Below are 17,209 nucleotides of genomic sequence, written 5' to 3' on the forward strand. Positions count from 1 at the left end.
TTTCACCAATCTAGGTTAAAGAGGGAAGCAGGCCTTCCAGAAAATTGCAAGAATTTGAGTTGGCTGCAAGTGCAAGCTCAGTGTGATTCCAGATTATGGCACGGCTGCCAAAATGGCAAACACAAGACCTGGCAAGCTTCACACAACCACAATGTCCAGGACAAGGAGATAATCATTTTATCATGTCCTGCCCCTAACAGACCACATCTGGGGCACAAAGTACAAGGGAGCAAGCAACTGCAACCCACAAAGAATGGTTAAAGAAATGGGGCATTTTAGTCAGAAGAGAAGCCATAACAGCTATTTATTCACAAACATCTCAAGGGCTGACATATGGCCCAGGGGAGACCTTATTTTCCTTGATTCCAAAGGACAGAAACTTGAACAGATGTGTGAAAGTTACATGGGAGGCAGACTTTGGTGGCAGAGAAGGACAAGCAAGTCAGCCCTGGCTCAAGCTTCGCCAGTCTGTGAGTGTGGCCACCTAAGGAAAACTCACGGTTCTCTTCTCCCCATCACCCTACTGCCAAGCAGGAAATGCTGCAGTCATGTTGGCTTTGAGGATATTCCACTGGTCACTAAATGAGTGTGTCCCATAGAAACAGGATAGGGCAATGATGTGACCAGGTGCTAAAGTGTATGGGAGGCTGGGGCTAGGAGAGGTGGTGATGGGGAAGCATGCTCATAGGAAAAGGGCCACCTTTTCTTTATGTCTCATCATTTTCCTTTAAAAGAGTGAAAAAAGAAAGAAGAATATAAGATTCCTGGAATTCAGCCTTTTGTTAGGGTGGGGCCCAGGAACTTTTTTTAATTAAATTAAATTAATTAAACTAAATTTAGTTTAGTTTTTGCACTCTCCAAAGGCATAGCTAGGTTTGGAAAATACTACAAATGACTTCACAATGTGCTGGTTCTAGGGAAAGTCACTTTAATAATTGATGTCTAGGTTTGATGGCTCAATAATCCCCTCAGGCCTACTTCTCCAGATACTCAGAGCCAGTTTCTGAGGTTGGCAGCCCCTTGCCTCTGCCCTTTTGCCTGCTGTTGCTCTGCTTTTCACGCCGCAGCAGCAGTGTTTTGGCTTCCACCATGACGCAACTGCTCTCTCTTCCCTCCCAGTGGTCTGCACTCTGGACACAGGCCATCTGCCCTCAGCCTCTGGCCAATGCCCCTGTGGCACTGGGCATCCTTTCTCTCTGCTGCCACCACCTGGAGCTCCTTGCCTCCTGTCTGCCATCCCTTGGGTGCTCACCTTTCTCTCTGGCTGAGAGAGAAATACCTTCCCCTTCCTCCATCCAGCTCTCTTAGAGAGCTCACACCAGGGTTCTTGGGGCTTCAATGACAATTTATTTTTTTCAACAAATAATGATTTAATGCCTGCTATGCCCAGGCACTGTTCTGGGAATTGAAGATAAAATGGCAAATAAGAAAGACAAAGTCTTGGCTCTCATAAAGCTTGTATTCTAGCTGTAGGAGGCAGATAATAAACGAGAGAATTTCAGAGAGTGTTTAAGGCTATGAAGAACACAAAATCAGGCGAAAGTGATGGGAAACATAAATTGGTAGTGAGAGCAGCCTCTTTAAAGAGATTCCCTTGAAAGACAAGGAGTCAGCCATGCAAAGATCTGGGGACAACCATCCCAGGCATGAAGAGCAAGGATGAAGGCCCTGGGGAGGGAATGAGCTTAGTGTATTTGGAAAATTCAAAGGACAATGTTGGCAGGAGTTGGGGGGAGGACAAGGAGGAGGAGGAAGAAGAGGAGGAGAAAAGAGCTTCCTGTAGCACCTAGAATCACCATTTGGTTCATACATCCTGCTGTGACTCTGCCCACCTGCCCACACTCCTGCCCCACAGATGGTGACTTGTTCTTGGAACTCTTCTTCCCTGTTTCTCTCACCCAGTCCATGAGACATATTTGCAAATATCTCAACCACAACTGTAGGGAGGGTTCAAGTTATTTCCTATGGGTCTCCTAGCCTCAAGAAAATCAGTAGATGTGGGTAGGTCCCTTAAGTTTTCCTGAACATTTCATGGAAATTATGAATATTCTGTGAAAGGTAGAAGCCTGCTCTACATAGACCTCACAAAGGACTTCTAGTGGTCCCACTTAACTCCTTGCCCTGTCCTATCTGCACCCCAACTCCATCCCTGCCAAAACATCCTGTAAAACTGGGGCATTTTATACCAGCAGGAGCTGGCAAGCATCACAAAAAGCTTTTTATGTGATATAGCAAGCTTCCTGACACCATAGATGCTCAAGAGAGATGCCTTTGGTAAAAATCAAACACAACTGCACACTATTGGAGGAGAAAAGAGAGAGAATGTAATGCTTTAAATGACTTGGGCCACTTGCTACTCCATTCAATGCACGCATGTGCCTGAGTGAGCATGACATGAGCCTCTCAGCTCCCTCAATCCATCATATGATGAGGATTTTGTACTTGCATATCAGAGCAAACCAAGGGTTTATCTGCTACTCCACTGAGGAAACATTGCTCTCTTCCAGTGTTGGAGGGAAACTAGAAGTGCTAGACTTATTGATACATGCCAATTCGTTTCTATTCCTCACTTACAGAAATACTGGGGGTAGGGTGTTTAGATAAGGCTAGGTTGAAGCTGGTATCTGGGTTATATCTTATGTATAATTTCAAAGGATTAATTTTGACTTACGTGATTTTTGCTTTCCATGGCTCTTCTTGTATCTAGCCCTCTAGTCCCATCTTAATGGGGCTCTGCCATACTCAAACATTTTCTTTCATTTTCATTCTGAATGTATACCCCAGTGGGTTTTCATTTTTCTTTTTCTCTTCCCACACCACCCCTTTGTTTTCTTGATTTACTTTATCCTCATTCCTTTCATTCTTTGCTGCTTCCTCTTTTATTGAGAAAGGAGAATGAGACAAAAAAAGCCACAACACATGCTTGCACATACACACCCCAGCACTCCTGTCTCTGCTTTTTCCCTTCTTTTGAGACAGGGTCTCACTTTGTCGCCCAGGCTGGGTGCACTGGCACAATCTTCACTCACTGCAGCCTCAACTTCCCCAGCTCAAGAGATCCTCCTGCCTCAGCCTCCTGAGTAGCTGGGTCTATAGGCATGAGACACCACATGTCTCATGTGTCTCACAGCTAATTTTTGTTTTTTGTAGAGATGGGGTTTTGCCATATTGTCCAGGCTGATTTTGAACTCCTAGGGTTAAGCAATCCACCTGTCTCAGCCTCCCAAAGTGTTGAGGTTACAGGTGTGAGCCACTGCATCTGGCTACCTCTGCTGATTCTTAGCAGGAACATCAGTTTATATGTTGTGAAGTTGACCCACCTAGCTGACCTTTCACTGAGAGAGTAAGATATATTGTGTTTTTATGTGACTATGCATGAAAATATGTGACAGAGACTGTTAATATGATCCTTAGAAATTTACTTTCTGTTTCATCTTTTTGAAAAATAAATTCTTCAAGTTTTAGCTGGGCATGTGGCTACCCAGCTAAATGTTGTATTTCCCAGCCTCCCTTGCAGCTAGGTATGACCACATGACTTAATTTTTGCCAACAGTGTGTTTAGAAGTGCTGGGTGCAGTTTCTGGGTCACATTATTAAAAGAAAACTGATGTCCTCTACTTCCTCTCCCCCCAGTCCCCTGCATGCTGACTGAATACAGATGTGCAGAGGTTTTCCTCGGCTGTAACAGTGCTGAGGAGAACAACAACTTAAAACAGTGCTGTTCAGTAGAAACAAGGTCAAGCTGGGTGAAATTAATTTTGTTAACAGGTATCCATTAAAATAAGTGAAAATAGGCAAAATTAGTTTTAACTAGTGTATTTTACTTTATACAATTATAATTTTAATATGTAATAATACACAATTAATGAGAAGTTTACTCTTTTTATACTAAATTTTCAACAGTCATTGTGTATTTTATACTTACAGCACATCTCAATTCAGAATAGCCACATTTCAAGTACTTCATAGCCACACACAGCTAAGCAGCCACCAACTGCACAGCAGAGTGCAAGAAGATGTCAGGGAAACAAGGTAGAAGGAGCCTGGTTCCTGGATGGCCTTATGGAGCAAAGCCTCCCATCATGCTGGATCTCCCATTTACCTCTTGTTTAAAACACTGTGTTTTGGATTCTGTTAGTAACATGAGCTTAGCCTGTACTATGACTAACATAACATGGTAAGAGTCCCCCCACCTCACAACAGAAATTGATATTGACCTATATATATGTGACAGTCTGTATAACAAGCAAATGGACAGTGTGAGAGTGAAAAGCTCCTGATATACCATCCCATAGTGGTAAACATATCAGTGATTATAGCTTCTTGATGCAACTGAAAGAGTCAGCTGTAATGAAACAACTTATCTGTGTATGGGGAAGTACTCAAGTTTTAAACCTTGAAAAATTCCATTTTGATATGCTTTTTTGTATGTTTTTATTTCTTTCATTTCCTAAAACTCAGAGCAATAAACAATCTCCACAACCATTAAGCATTAGCTATGTTTGCATTTTCTAATTTTTATTATCAGTTTGAACTAAATACTTAAGTAATGGTTAAAAATAGTTACATAATAAAAAAAAGCAGGGAATGGTGCAAAAAAGGGAAGAGAGGTAGGAGGAATGGCTTAATTATAATATCATCAGCAGCACTTAAGTTTTTAAAAACTCCACCACCCAGGACATAGTTTAGTTAAAAGACCTCATCCTGTGTAAATTTCTCAGATCCTAAATATGTCCTTTCCAAACATACACTTTTACAGGCATGGTCATATAACATCTGTATGTAAAAATAAAACAACAGTCAAATCTGTTTTTTCTTCTTTTTTTTTCTTTCTGGGTTTTTTTTTTTCCTATCCAATTTGTTTTTGTTTCCCCACAAACAAAAGGAATTGGCCAAAGACTGACAAGGTTCTTCATGTTTCTAAATTAATCCTCTAGTTCATGGGGAAATGCAACATTGAAGCCAACAAGAGAAAACAGCAAATGTGAATACGGATTTATCACTTTATATTACTTTGTAGTAATATAAAGTAATTCTCCTGAGAGATGTCAGTTACTATCTTGATTTGTTGTTCTGTTTTCCTTAAAGGAAGGCTCGCCATCCAGAAGGCTGAGGGTAGCTGAGTGAATTTCATCCTATTCCCAACTAATTTCATTGAGTCAGCACATAAGACTGGTTAAGAGCACAGATTTAGGAGTCAGACAGACCTGAGATTGTATCCTGATTCTGCTGATTATTAGCTGTGTGACCATGGGTAAGGAATAAACCTCTCTGAGATTTAGTCTTCTCATCCATAAAACAGTAACGATGAGAAACTTCCTCAAAGTACTATAAGGAATAAGTGAGATGAGTAGGAAGAACTTAACACAATATCTTATCCAGGGCTTTGCTGCTAAGTATTTTTCTATTTCCAAAATAATCATCTCATAACATATTTTTTTAGCAACCACTGTGTGACAATTTCTTTTGACATGAATTATTTCTAATTCTCACAGGAATGCTGGGAAAAAATCAAAACACCCTCATTTTACAGATGGAGAAATTGGCTCAGAGAGGTGAAGTGGCTTCCTGAGATCACACAGTGAATATGTGACCAAGGAGGACCTGAAACCAACCCACCCAACATCAAAGCCTGTGTGCTTTCCACCAGGCTGAGGTGTCTACCCCTATGGTCAGTGTGTGTCTCAGTGTGGGACAAAGAAAAAGCCATGCAGCTTTGGAGGTCTCCAAACCTCCCAGTTTAGGATAAACCCCTCAATTATGCTTGAAGTTGGACGAGCTTTTGAAACCTCTACTGGACATTCTTTTCCCATCAAGTTCCTTGAAATGTCCCTTTAAAAAACATCTAGGAAAAGCCACTCTCATTAGCCAGAGTGTGACTTTATTTTCCTAATAAACAGACCTCCGGTAAGACAAAAGAGCCTCTTTTATTTTCAATCAATTCTTGAACATTTCAGTGGATTTTCTTCTGTTTGGCTTGAAATTGTGATCTGGGAAAGGCTGGTCCTGCGAATTGTCCTCCTATATAAGGGAAGCCCCTTGAGGATCCTCAACTTGTTATTTTTAATCACTGTAATCTCCTTTTCAAAGGAGGCCCTGCTCAGAAACAGAGCAGGCCTTTCAGAGCTTTCTAAAGCACAATTATTGCCGTTGGAGGGAGGGGGGACTGTGGGAAGAGGGAAGGAGAGTAGAGAGAAGTGGTGGGAGAGAAAAGGAAATCAATATAATACCAACAACTTGGAAAAGACAAAATAATGATCTCAACTGGATTCAGGTTTTGGGGAAGAAACTCCATGTTTCAGTCTTTTTTTAATAGTGACCATTTTATTCCGGTCTAGAGTACCTAAAGACTGTACTTAGACACTAGGCACAAAGAACAGAAGCTGCTTGGGGATGAACTGGAATGCTGTGGACAAAGATTTGAGGCAGGAAAACAAGTCATTGATTCCAAGGATTGTGAGGGATCCTAATTCAGGAAAAAATTAAAAAGCAAATAGAACACCAGGGGAATGCCAGCTTCACAGCCTTAAGTCAGGACAATGAGCAGAATGTGTTCGAGTTACTTTTAACATAATTATTCTAAGAAAGAAGGAGCCAACAGAAAATGTCACAAACTAGGCCAGTACCTTTTCTTTCGAACTTTGAGTGGCAGAATCAGGTTTGCTAATTGCAGAATATTTACTTGGAAAACCTCAGCATGGTTCCTGCAAGATCTCTTTCAAGGTCTCTTAGCCATAAGAAGGGAGAAAAGATGATTGCCCAATCTATAGCCTGAGTTGGGGTGTCAAAGTCCAGATGGCTGTTTGGGCAAGAGTAGCCTGTAGGGTTAAAGTCCAGGACACTCCCTATCCAGTCCCAGTTCCCCACCTGCTGGCCCTGGACTTTTAGGTAGTTCTGAAACCTCTTTGGCCCCGTGAATACCAGCTGTGTCTCCTTCCCAGTGCTAGGGCCAACAGCTGCCAATGCTCAACTAAAACACGGAGGATTGGTGTGAAAAGAGACGCTGGGTACACTTGGCCTGAACCTCAGACTAGTCTAAGTCACTGAAAAAATCTTCCTGGGCTTGCATTAGCAAGTCTTAGGCAAGGCTCCTGATATGAAAAAATACCTCATTCATTCATTCGATTTATTCATGAGGACCCAAATAACCACTGGTAGATGAATGGGACTGGAGGAGAGCTGAGGAAACCTGCTTTCAAACGCACAACACTCTTCAAAAACAAAAATCTAATCAAGAACCTACCTCCATTAGTAACCCAATAAAGGCCTCACATTCAACTCTTAACGCTTATTAGGCACCTCTTTTAGCTCAGGCGTACTCACCTTTGTAAACTCATTTACTCCCTGCCATCAAGAGAGGGTGGATAAACAGCTTTTTTTTTTCCAGCTAGGAAATAGGTGCAGAGAAATTAAATGACTTGCACAAGGTCACACAGCGAGTAAACCTAAGTCTGTTGGACGCCAGAGCCACTTCTTTCTCTGCTACGTGGAGCGGGGACAGTTTCCCCTGTGAACTCAGGTCCTCAGTTTTGGGGAGGACCGAATAGGCCACTGAAGTCATACTCACACCCGCTTCCCTACGGTCCACAGGGAGGATCGGCCGCCTCCCGGCTCCACCGAGTGGCAGTCGCCGCCCGTCGGCGCGACTCGCTCTAGCCGCGGTGCCAAGCCACGCGCTCCCTCCCGGGCTGGGCGGGGTGTTCTCCGCCCAGAATCTTTCTTCGGGGTGTTCTTCGCCCAAAATCTGTCCCGCCCAGGGCCGGGAAGTACCCAGGATCCCGCGGAGCTGCGCGCCGGGGTCAGACTGTTCCTCGCAAAGTGCTCAGCACGCCAAGGTGCCAAGGGCACCAAGGAGCCGGCTCTGGGTAGCTCCGGGTGGAGAAAGTCAGGGACACAAACCCGGGAAAGGGGGAAAAGTGCTCCAAGAAGGGTGGCCCCTGGCTTTGGTCTCCAGCGTGGCCCTGGCGCCCGCTGACGCTGCCCCAAACTTTCTCCTGTGTTGCTCCCACCGCTTCCGTCCAAGGCTCTCTGGGGAACTGGGAAGGCGGGGAGGAAAGTACAGCAGCTGGGGAGCCCATTTGCCCCACCAGGTGCCCCAGTGACCCGCTCCTCCCTGCTTAGCACCAGAGCTGACTTATGAAGGGGCGAGGGTGAGGGGACACGCTCCCTGGCGGGACCCAAGGTGAGGCCAGACAGGCTCGCTTCCCTTCCTGGTTACCTGTCCCCCACCCGGAGAGCGGCGGCTGCTGCACGGGGAAACGATGTCTGGGGAGATGACCCTGCTGAGGAGCGAGGTGGCGGGCGTGGGGACAGAGTCAGGCGTCTTCAGGTCGGTGCTGGTCGAGCTGCCTGTCCTGCCTAGGAGGCGCTCACCTGCTTGGATACCTCCTCCCTGAGCTCCCGAAACCCCGCTCTCAGCCGAGCGGCGTAGGCGCGCGACATCCCTGGGACGCGGAGACTCCGAGTTGCCGGGGCCAAGGTTCCCCGGCCTCCAGGGAGCAGGCCTCGGGCCTCGGGGCTTCTCTTTCCATCTTCATCCAATTCCCCTTCCAGCTCGGAGCTTACCCCAAGCTCTTTGAGGACCCTGTCCCCACTGGGAACCTGTTCTGGAAACCCAAGATCCTCTATCTCGTCTGGGACCACGAGAGAATAATTTGGGGTTCTTTCCAAGGACCCTTTCGAGGAGCTTTAGGCTGTCCCTGCCCCTCCTTCCCGCGCCCCGGGACCGGTTAGGGAGAAGCCAAAGTCCCTTCTCCTGAAGGGACTTATCCGGGGAAGCCGGAGTGGCTGTCCCGCCCAGGGCTGGTCTTTGAGAATAGGGTACCCTCTCCTTCAGGGACACAGCAGGGAAAGCTGGAGTCGCTGCCTTGCCCGGGACCCGACCAAGAGAAGCCTGGGTCCCCTCCAGACCGATTTGGAGAAACGCGGGTTTACTTCCCTCCTGCAGACGGCCGGGGGAGAAGCGAGCCTCCCTTGCAGTCAGGCCGGTGTGACGCGTGGCTCAGTTACATCCTCCGCCTGGGAACCGCGCGTCGGAGACGCGGGCTGCCTCTCCTGGCTGCGGCCCCCGCGACGGCCCGGGACGCTGGATTATGATCTGCGCCGAGCTCGCGGCTGCAAGGGCCGAGGGCAGCCAGGACAGAAGGGCCTTTGCCGGGCTGCACCCGCGCCACGCGCCCGGAGACCGCGCGCCCTCCTCCGGCACCGCGAGGTCGGCGCCCTCCGGGGACCGGGTCCCGCGCTCCTAATGCCACGCCGGGCGGCCACTTACCGCGGTAGCTGGTTCCCGGCTTGTAGAAGTCGGGGTCGCCCTCCACGCGGAGGCTGAACTCGGTGTAGCCCTCGCGCCGCGTGCCTTGGGCGCGCAGGATACGGCTGCAGTAGCCCTCTGACTTGGGCACTTTGTCCAGGGTCTCGTCGGAGAAGGCCAGTGCCGCGGCCAGGGGCAGCGCCAGGGCCAGCAGTGCCGGAGTCCGGCTCAGCTTCAGGGGCGCCGGGGACAGCCTCATCCTCGCGGCCCCCAACTTTGTGCCGCGGCCGCGGGCCTTCGCCACGCGACTCCTGCCCTAAGTGGTCCCGACGAAGGCGCGACCTGGCGGAGGCGCAGCGGAGAGAGGGAGCTCGGGGCCGGCGTCGGCGACCCGGAGACCGTGCCCGCCTCGGCTTGGCGGCCGCGAAGCTGCGCTGAGCTGAGCTGAGCTGAGCCAAGCGAACGAGAGCAGCGCGAGGAGGGGAGGGCCGCGGCGAAGGAGCGGGAGGAGGGAGGGCTGATTTTGCCCAGATCCCCCAGCGCAGCGCTGTTTTGTTTCCTCCGAACTGGCGATTAGCGGCGCGGCCGTGTTTATTTTGCGACGTTGGATTCCCAGGGTCTGACGAAGAAACCGCGGCATACCGGACCCTGTGGGCTCTGTCCCATCGCCTAGGAGGCTGCTGCTCCAACCCCCAGCTACACTCCGGACCCTCTGGAGGACGGCGCTCAGAGGAGGGAAAGCCTGAGAAATAACTTTTATTGCACACCTGCTCTGTGCCCAGCAATATGCTTGGCGGCTTACTTACTGTATCGACTCGCCTTCATGTTCCCTACTCCCAATAAAGATTACATTACTTTCACTCACTTTATAAATGAGCAAACTGAGACTTGCGACCAGTTACGGCAGGGTTAGATGCGGCGACTCCGGGCCCATTGCTCTTCCCAAGGTCATACTGGAACATGTCAGACTGGAGGCTGAGAAAGGAGAAACGACTTAGCTACAGCGCTTAGGGCCCACGATACTTTTGGAGATCTATGAAAATGTTTTCTTTAAAAATCAGAAGAACAAAGTTTAGGTCAAACAAAATGTTTTACTACATAATGTTAATATATTTGTATTTATACCTCCACAGTCATAAAATATGCTTAACCTGGAGGAAAGAGCCAGCAAAGGCAAAAGTGCCTAAGGCTCAGGAAGGTCCTCCTACAGCCCAGGAAAGGAGTTTCCAAAGATTCAGTGAAGAGCCTGTGTTTTCTTGGCTTACATTTTAGTTCAGATTCTCAGTCCCCAGGGGCAGATGTTCAGAGAGGTGCTGAGCCTGAGGGCCTGAAGGGAAAAGACCCGGGGCAAGAATCTCTCCCAGTGTCTCTCTGGGAAGAGACCGGAATCAAACCTCAGTCCTGCCACTCACCCATTGTGAAGCTTGGGCTAGTTATTGCACTCTCTAAGCTTGTTTCCTGCTCTGGAGAACAAGGGAGTGGGGGTGGGTGCCAGTACATCCTTCCTAGAGGTAGTGGGAGGGATATGCTAGAAGTAAATGATATGACCCATATAAAACACTCGAGTTGGTCTGTAGTGGCACCCGCTCCCTCACCTGCTTGGGGATACCATAAGCCCCCTGCCTCTCAGTGCACACAAACATCCCTCCCCAGGTGCCCTCAGAAGCTTTGATTTCCTCTTCTCTTTGCCCAGGGCCTTCGACACACCTCAAGTGGCTACAATTAGCAAGCAATCTCCTTTGCTTTCCAGGTCAGGGTTTTCTCTCATAACGCTACAAACAGGCCCAGGGCGCTAGGTGCATGGGAGATCTCCATTCCTCCCTGCCTGCCCACTTACTCCTTAGTGCTTGTGCTGGAATTCCCACTGCCACTATTAACTGGACGCCTTCTCTCAGAGGTCACCTGAAAGTAACCCCTTGCTGAAGCCAGTTATGCTCTTCTCTCATCCCTAGCCCTTCTCGACCCTAGCAGCACCTGATCCAGCTGATCGGCCCTCCTTTTTGAGGTGAGGCTCAGATCCACGTCTGAGTGCTGAGGGAATTGTCTGCATCTTCACTTGACTGGCTCAGAGCTCATGCTGCACTCCAAGTTGCACGGTCCCATTCATCCAGCAAACTTTCATTAAGTGTAGATTTGGAGCTAGACTCTGTGCTGACCGGTAGGTAGAAGACAGAACAAAAATTCATCCATCCATCCATCCATGCTTCCATCTATCCATCCATTGATTCATAACAAAGACCCTCCATGTGCTCAGTGCTTGGATACAAAACACAGATATGTTACTTGCCTTTGAGGATTTTACAGGCCTGTGGCAAAGGCAAATATTAAATACATAATTATATGAATCTTTTAAAATTATAATTGTGATGTATGCTACAAACTAAAATAAGTGGTTCTTGAAAGTGTACCCGATCTTATCTCAGAGGGCAGGAAACTACAGAAATGAATAAATTGTGACCCCTGTCTTCACAAAGCTTATTTTATGTCTGAAAGCTCACATCTGTGCTCTTGAACCTCTATTCATCTACAAAAGGTTCAAATCTAAGTTGGAGATGGGTGGGCATGAAGTAGGCAGGAATGCAGTATTTAACTTTTTATTGGATATTGACAGGAAAACTATGGGAAGTAGGTAGTCCCAATTCACCTCCGCACTCCCATTGTTCAGATTAGGAGCCTATGAAATTACCTGCTGAGGTAATGTTCCATGGCTATTAAGAGAAAGAGCCAGGATTTAAAACAGGCATCCCTAACACCAAATGAGGTACTTTCCAGTACACAGTGTTGGCCCTATCATCTGGGCTATGACGGCAGGCTCTAACCAGCTCACGAAGCTCCAATCCCACTACATGAGCTAGGTTTTCCTAAACCAGCTTGGCTGTCACTCAGACCTCTGCTGTCTTCTCCACTCATCCAATCCATCACCACATCAACAGTTTCATGCTTTTCTCCACCACTACCCCTGTCTGTGTTGACATCCTCTCTCATCTTTCTAACTGGGTTGCCCTTGTCTACTTGTGCTCACTTTCCATCTGTCTTCTGCACTGAAGCCCAAGTGATCTTTTTAAAAATGCAGATTTGAATGTCAATACTGAGGTTAACATTTTTTCTCTGTGGTTTTTCAGGGTTCTCAGAATAAAGACAGAATCTTTAGCCAGGCCTCCAAGGCTCTGCTCGATCTGCTTCTCCAGTCATGCAGCTCTTCTCTCATGGGCTTTGCCTATGCTGTTCTCTCTGCCTGGAATCCTATCACGCTCTTTGGTCTCTCCTACCCACCACTCTCCATTGGCCAACTCCTATGTACTCTTCAGATCTCAGTGCAAAACTGCTTCCCCAAAGAAGGCCTTTCTGATTTCCTAGAATAGATCCAGCCCCCAAAACTCTGCTGGAGCTCATGAGTACCTTTTCTTTTAATCTCCTCCTCCTCCTTCTTCTTCTTCCTTCCTCCTCCTCCCTCTCCTCCTCCTCCTCCTCTTCCTCCTCCTCCTCCTCTTCCTCCTCCTTCTTCTTTCTCCTTTCTCCTTTCCTCTTTCTTCTTTCTTCTTGAGGCAGGGTCTTCCTATGTTGCTCAGGTTGGTCTCAAACTCTTGGGCTCAAGCAATCCTCCTGCCTCAGCCTCCCAAAGTGTTGGGACTACAAGCATGAGCCACCACACCTGGCTTCTTTTAATATTAAGATTTATAATGACCCATTGATTTATAAGTTTGATGTTTAAAAATTTACATTTGTTCAATATTTGTCTCCATTCTAAATTCTAAGCTCCAGAAGGGTAGGGAATGTCTATGGGGCTTAATACTGTATTTTCCGTGCACATCATAGTGCCTGGCTCCTGGTAGGGGGTCCATAAATATTTTTTCTCTGAATAAAAACTTTTTAACATGCCTACCCTCAGTGCCTTCTGACTCAGCCCAAATTTTAAGACTTGGCCTCCAAGGCCCTCCACGATCTATTCTCACCTTGTCCATCTGGTTATGCCTGGTCATAGATCCCAATCTGAGCTCCCAGCACCACCCAGCTGGGCTCCCTGTGTCCTCCACTTTCAGTATTGCCTCAGCACCTTTGCTTACAGCTTTCTCATGGCCTGGAATGCCCTTCCTCTTCCTGCCTGATTAAATTTTCCTCCATAGAATGAGATCCTGCAGTCTCCCCTCCTCTGGACTCCAGTAGAACTGAGGAGGAGAAAAAGTTTCCTATTTTAACTACTGTGTTCCAGCGGATTGTCATGAACTATTTTATGTGTCTATTTCTCATCTCCTAGCAATGAATCCAGTTTACTTTCCCTTTAATTTCCTGTTCAGATGTTTTGTTCTTTTGTAAAATATACTGGACTTCAAGAAATCTCCTTCCAGTTTTGTAGCCTAAGGCAGAGCTGATGTCAGTTGCTAGGGTGTTGCTAAGGAAAGTCGTTTAGCCAGGGCAGATAATTAACTTTATCAATGTGTGTGGGTAGGTCGCAGAAGAGAAGAGCTGGGGGCTCCAGTTCTCCAAGGGGAGAAAAGTCCTTTGATTCATAGGAGGTAAGATCTCCCTCTTTTTTCTCCCCCCTTTAAGAGAGAAGGGGGAAAAGGATTTTCTAGATTAGTGTTTTTCTGAGTATGGTCGTTGAAACATGAGCATCAGATGTTTGCTTCAAAGGCAGATTCCGAAACCTCATCCCAGACCTACTAAATCTGTACTTTGAAAAAAAAACTCATACTGAAGTTTAAGGAAACATCATCCTAGACCGTAATTCAGACTTGAAGTACATGGGTTCCAGGCTGGCTCTCCTGTTTTCACCATGTGAAGCTGTGCAGTCTTGGAAAGTCACAGGACCTATCTACACTGATTATGTGCAAAATTGGACATAGTAATACCCCTCTTGCCTACCTTGTGGGATTTTGAGAAATAAATGGGTAACTGAGATAATTTGTAAACTGCAATGAGGTCACAAAAACCCCACCCAGTTATTGTTGTTACTCTTATTAATTTAGAAAAAGAGTCTAGAAACTTTATGTTTTTGTTTCTCTTATATATAGAGTTAAATTGGACATTTTATAGAAAGCGATTTCTAGAGAAAGAAAACAGATAGGCAATGAAGGAGTTGAATTGCACTGAATAATCTATTGTAATCTGTAGTGAGGAGGCCTGGAAGCTGTCTACAGGTGGACCAGCAAGTTTAAAGACTAAGTTATGGAAACTGAATACATGTAGTAAAAAAAAAAAAAAAAAAAAAAATCCTAAAAGCAAAAGACATTAATTAATTACAAAGATATTTCTTCAGAACCTGCTGTGTTCTAGGCATCAGCCAAATTATATATAATCACATTACCTTTGGAATCCTGAATCTGATTGGGCCCATCCCACAATTCCATCTAAGGTATGAGCTCCTCCGATCACCTGTCTCTCCAGTCTTTTGGTCTGCATTCAGTTTTGCCCTTCCTTCTGCTCTCTGGAGCATTCCTCTATCAATTGCCCATTGCCGTATCCAGATCAGCATTCCAGTAAATAAGAGAAAAGTAAGAATCCCTCCTACATTAAAACTCCCAGCATCCAATTTATACTCCTTCATCCTGTCTCCATCATCTGTAGCCTCCAGGTCACTCTCCTGCAGCCACTGTGGACTCTGCAACTGGCTGTCTAGCTTCCTGCCTATCTTGTCTTATGCTATGGGCCTGGGAGGCTAGCCTGATGAGGTCTGAGCTGACAGTTTAGTCTCTGCTCTAACCTCCTCTACTCCAATGAGCTTGGCCTCCCTCTGTATCAGCAGCCCTCTCCCAGAGAAACACCCTCTTCTTTGGGAATCTTGAGCTCCCAATAGCACTTTCTCATTTTACTTCCAACTTTCCCATTCCTCACCTCCTCTGTGTCATTGAGGTCTACAGCTGCGTAGTCACTTCTGATTTTTTCCAGCCCATCTTGTTAATTCCTTCTCCACCCAGCCTGGACACCATGTTCAATCATTTTAACTGTATCCTAACCACCATTCTTCATTAGCTCTCTTCTTTTATTTCTGCTCCTCCTCTTTAACCCCCAACCTACAGAAATCAACCAAGCAAAATAATGGAACCATCCCCGACTTCTGAGTTCTGCTGCACAAAACCTGGTAACCCTGCCAATTACTTTACTACAAATGCATGAATTCTATCTTTAAGTATGGTTCTTAAATTTATTCCTAATCAGTTTCTTTTCCTATTCATCTAGTCCTTACCATCTTTTCAAGCCTGCTTCAACACTCTTTAATTCCCACTCTTTGGTATGGAGAGGGGTGGTTACTTGCCCTCTTATTTTATCCCTCACATGGGGGACATTGGGCACGAACTTCTTCAAATCTCTATATCTCCTTTCCACAAACCAAACTCTGGCAAAATCCAAGTTCACTTCTTGCCTCAAATGAAGAAGGGTTTGACTCTTCAATTTTTTCAAGGCTAATCCCCTACTTGCATTCTTGTCCTCATTCCCTGACTCCTGCCAAACACTGATCTAGCTCTTATCCTCTCTCCCTCTTGTATTTCTGTTTCTGTTCCTGTCCATGTCCTTGGCCTGTGGCTCTAGCTAGGTCTTCCCCATCCTGGGCAGGGAATTGGACTAGGGATCGAGGTAGTGCTAGGCAAGAGACTGGACTTTTTACTGACCTTGTCTCACTCTCTGTATCCTCCCTTGTAACTCTGTTTCCTCAGTTTTCACTCATTTTTTTTCATGCAGTGTAGCTTGGAATCAGCTCATATCTCTTTATGGAAAGTGTTCTAACAGAGATCACCTAAGATCTCCTAATTGCCATAGCTGTTGTCTGAATTAAAAACAGCGGAATAGAAGCTCACCACTGAGAGCAGTTAAAGAGAATTGCACAGCAGGAGGTCTTCCAAGGTATAGATCTGCTCCCAACCTGGAGATCTCTGTCTCCTTGCTTTTAGGTTTATAGATTAAAGAGAGCACTGTGTCTAAATGCAGCACAGCATGCCAGGTGCAGCTGTGGGCAGCTCCCAAGAGCAAACCCTTGCAAGTCCAGCCACACATAGAACCCACACGCAGTCTACATTCCCCTTGTGGTTCTCTTGCTATTAATCTAGCAACCCGACCCAAGCAGAACCACTTTTTTGAAGTTCTGGGAACTTCAGGCCTTGGACCACATGACCATGGCACACTACTGCCACCTGGTGACAGTGAACTGAACATGCAGCAGTATTAAGTAAAAACTCCTTAAAGTACCCAGGCACTCCTTGAACCTATTTTAAACTGGAATGTTTGGGCCAATTTTAGACTAGATTGTTTGCTCTTTGAGAATAGACTCATTGAGTTTTACACTATTTTAGAATAATATGTCTGCATAAAGCAGGTGTTTAGTGAATTTTTGTGAAATTTAAGCCTTTCATTCATTCAGCAAACATGTATTGGAGGAGGTAATCCAAAGAAAAACAAGACATAATTCCTGCCTTCAAGAAGCCACAGAGATGGATAAAGCAGATATTTGTAAAACGAAGAATCATGTGTACTAAGTATTAAAGGAGGCACAGAGAAGGGAGTAACTAATTCTGCCCAGGTAAAGTAACACTTGAAAAGGTATTCAACACCTTCTCGAAAGACAGATCAGAACTTGTCAACTGGACAAGGGGACGGAGAATATAGGAGGAGAGGAGAGCTAATGCAAAAGCTTAGAGATGAGAGAAGGCAGAGTGTGTCCTTGGGGTAGCAGAATGACCTTTTCAGTGGCATTGTATGAAGATGGATTGTCCAGTGAGAGTGTAGGGGCAGGGACACATGTTAAGAGGCTTTAACAACAGTCCAGAGGAGAGCGAGGTAAGGCTAGGAGGAAGGGATGAATTGGAGGGCTGTTCAGGAAGCAGACTAAAGAGGATGGAATGCCTGGTGATATGTAGGAAGGGAGACAGGAGTGGCTCTGAGAGTTCTCATATGGGCCACTGGGTGGTATATCTACCACCTCAATTGTATATTTTTCCAAGACAACGAATTCAAGAAGAGAAGCCA

General features: G+C 46.3%; 1 protein-coding gene across 1 annotated transcript in view; it reads right to left on the reverse strand.

The window, feature by feature from the left end:
• SPON1 (spondin 1) overlaps positions 1-9,716 on the reverse strand; it is a 309,159-nt gene extending 299,443 nt beyond the window's left edge. The window contains exon 1 of the mRNA XM_055282345.2: positions 9,272-9,716. Coding sequence (XP_055138320.1) covers positions 9,272-9,509 — 238 coding nt within the window. The 5' untranslated portion in view covers positions 9,510-9,716. The remainder of the gene's footprint in view (positions 1-9,271) is intronic.
• Positions 9,717-17,209: the final 7,493 nt, after the last annotated feature.

This window comes from Symphalangus syndactylus, chromosome 6, assembly GCF_028878055.3.
Source record: "Symphalangus syndactylus isolate Jambi chromosome 6, NHGRI_mSymSyn1-v2.1_pri, whole genome shotgun sequence".
Classification (NCBI taxonomy): Eukaryota; Metazoa; Chordata; class Mammalia; order Primates; family Hylobatidae; genus Symphalangus; species Symphalangus syndactylus.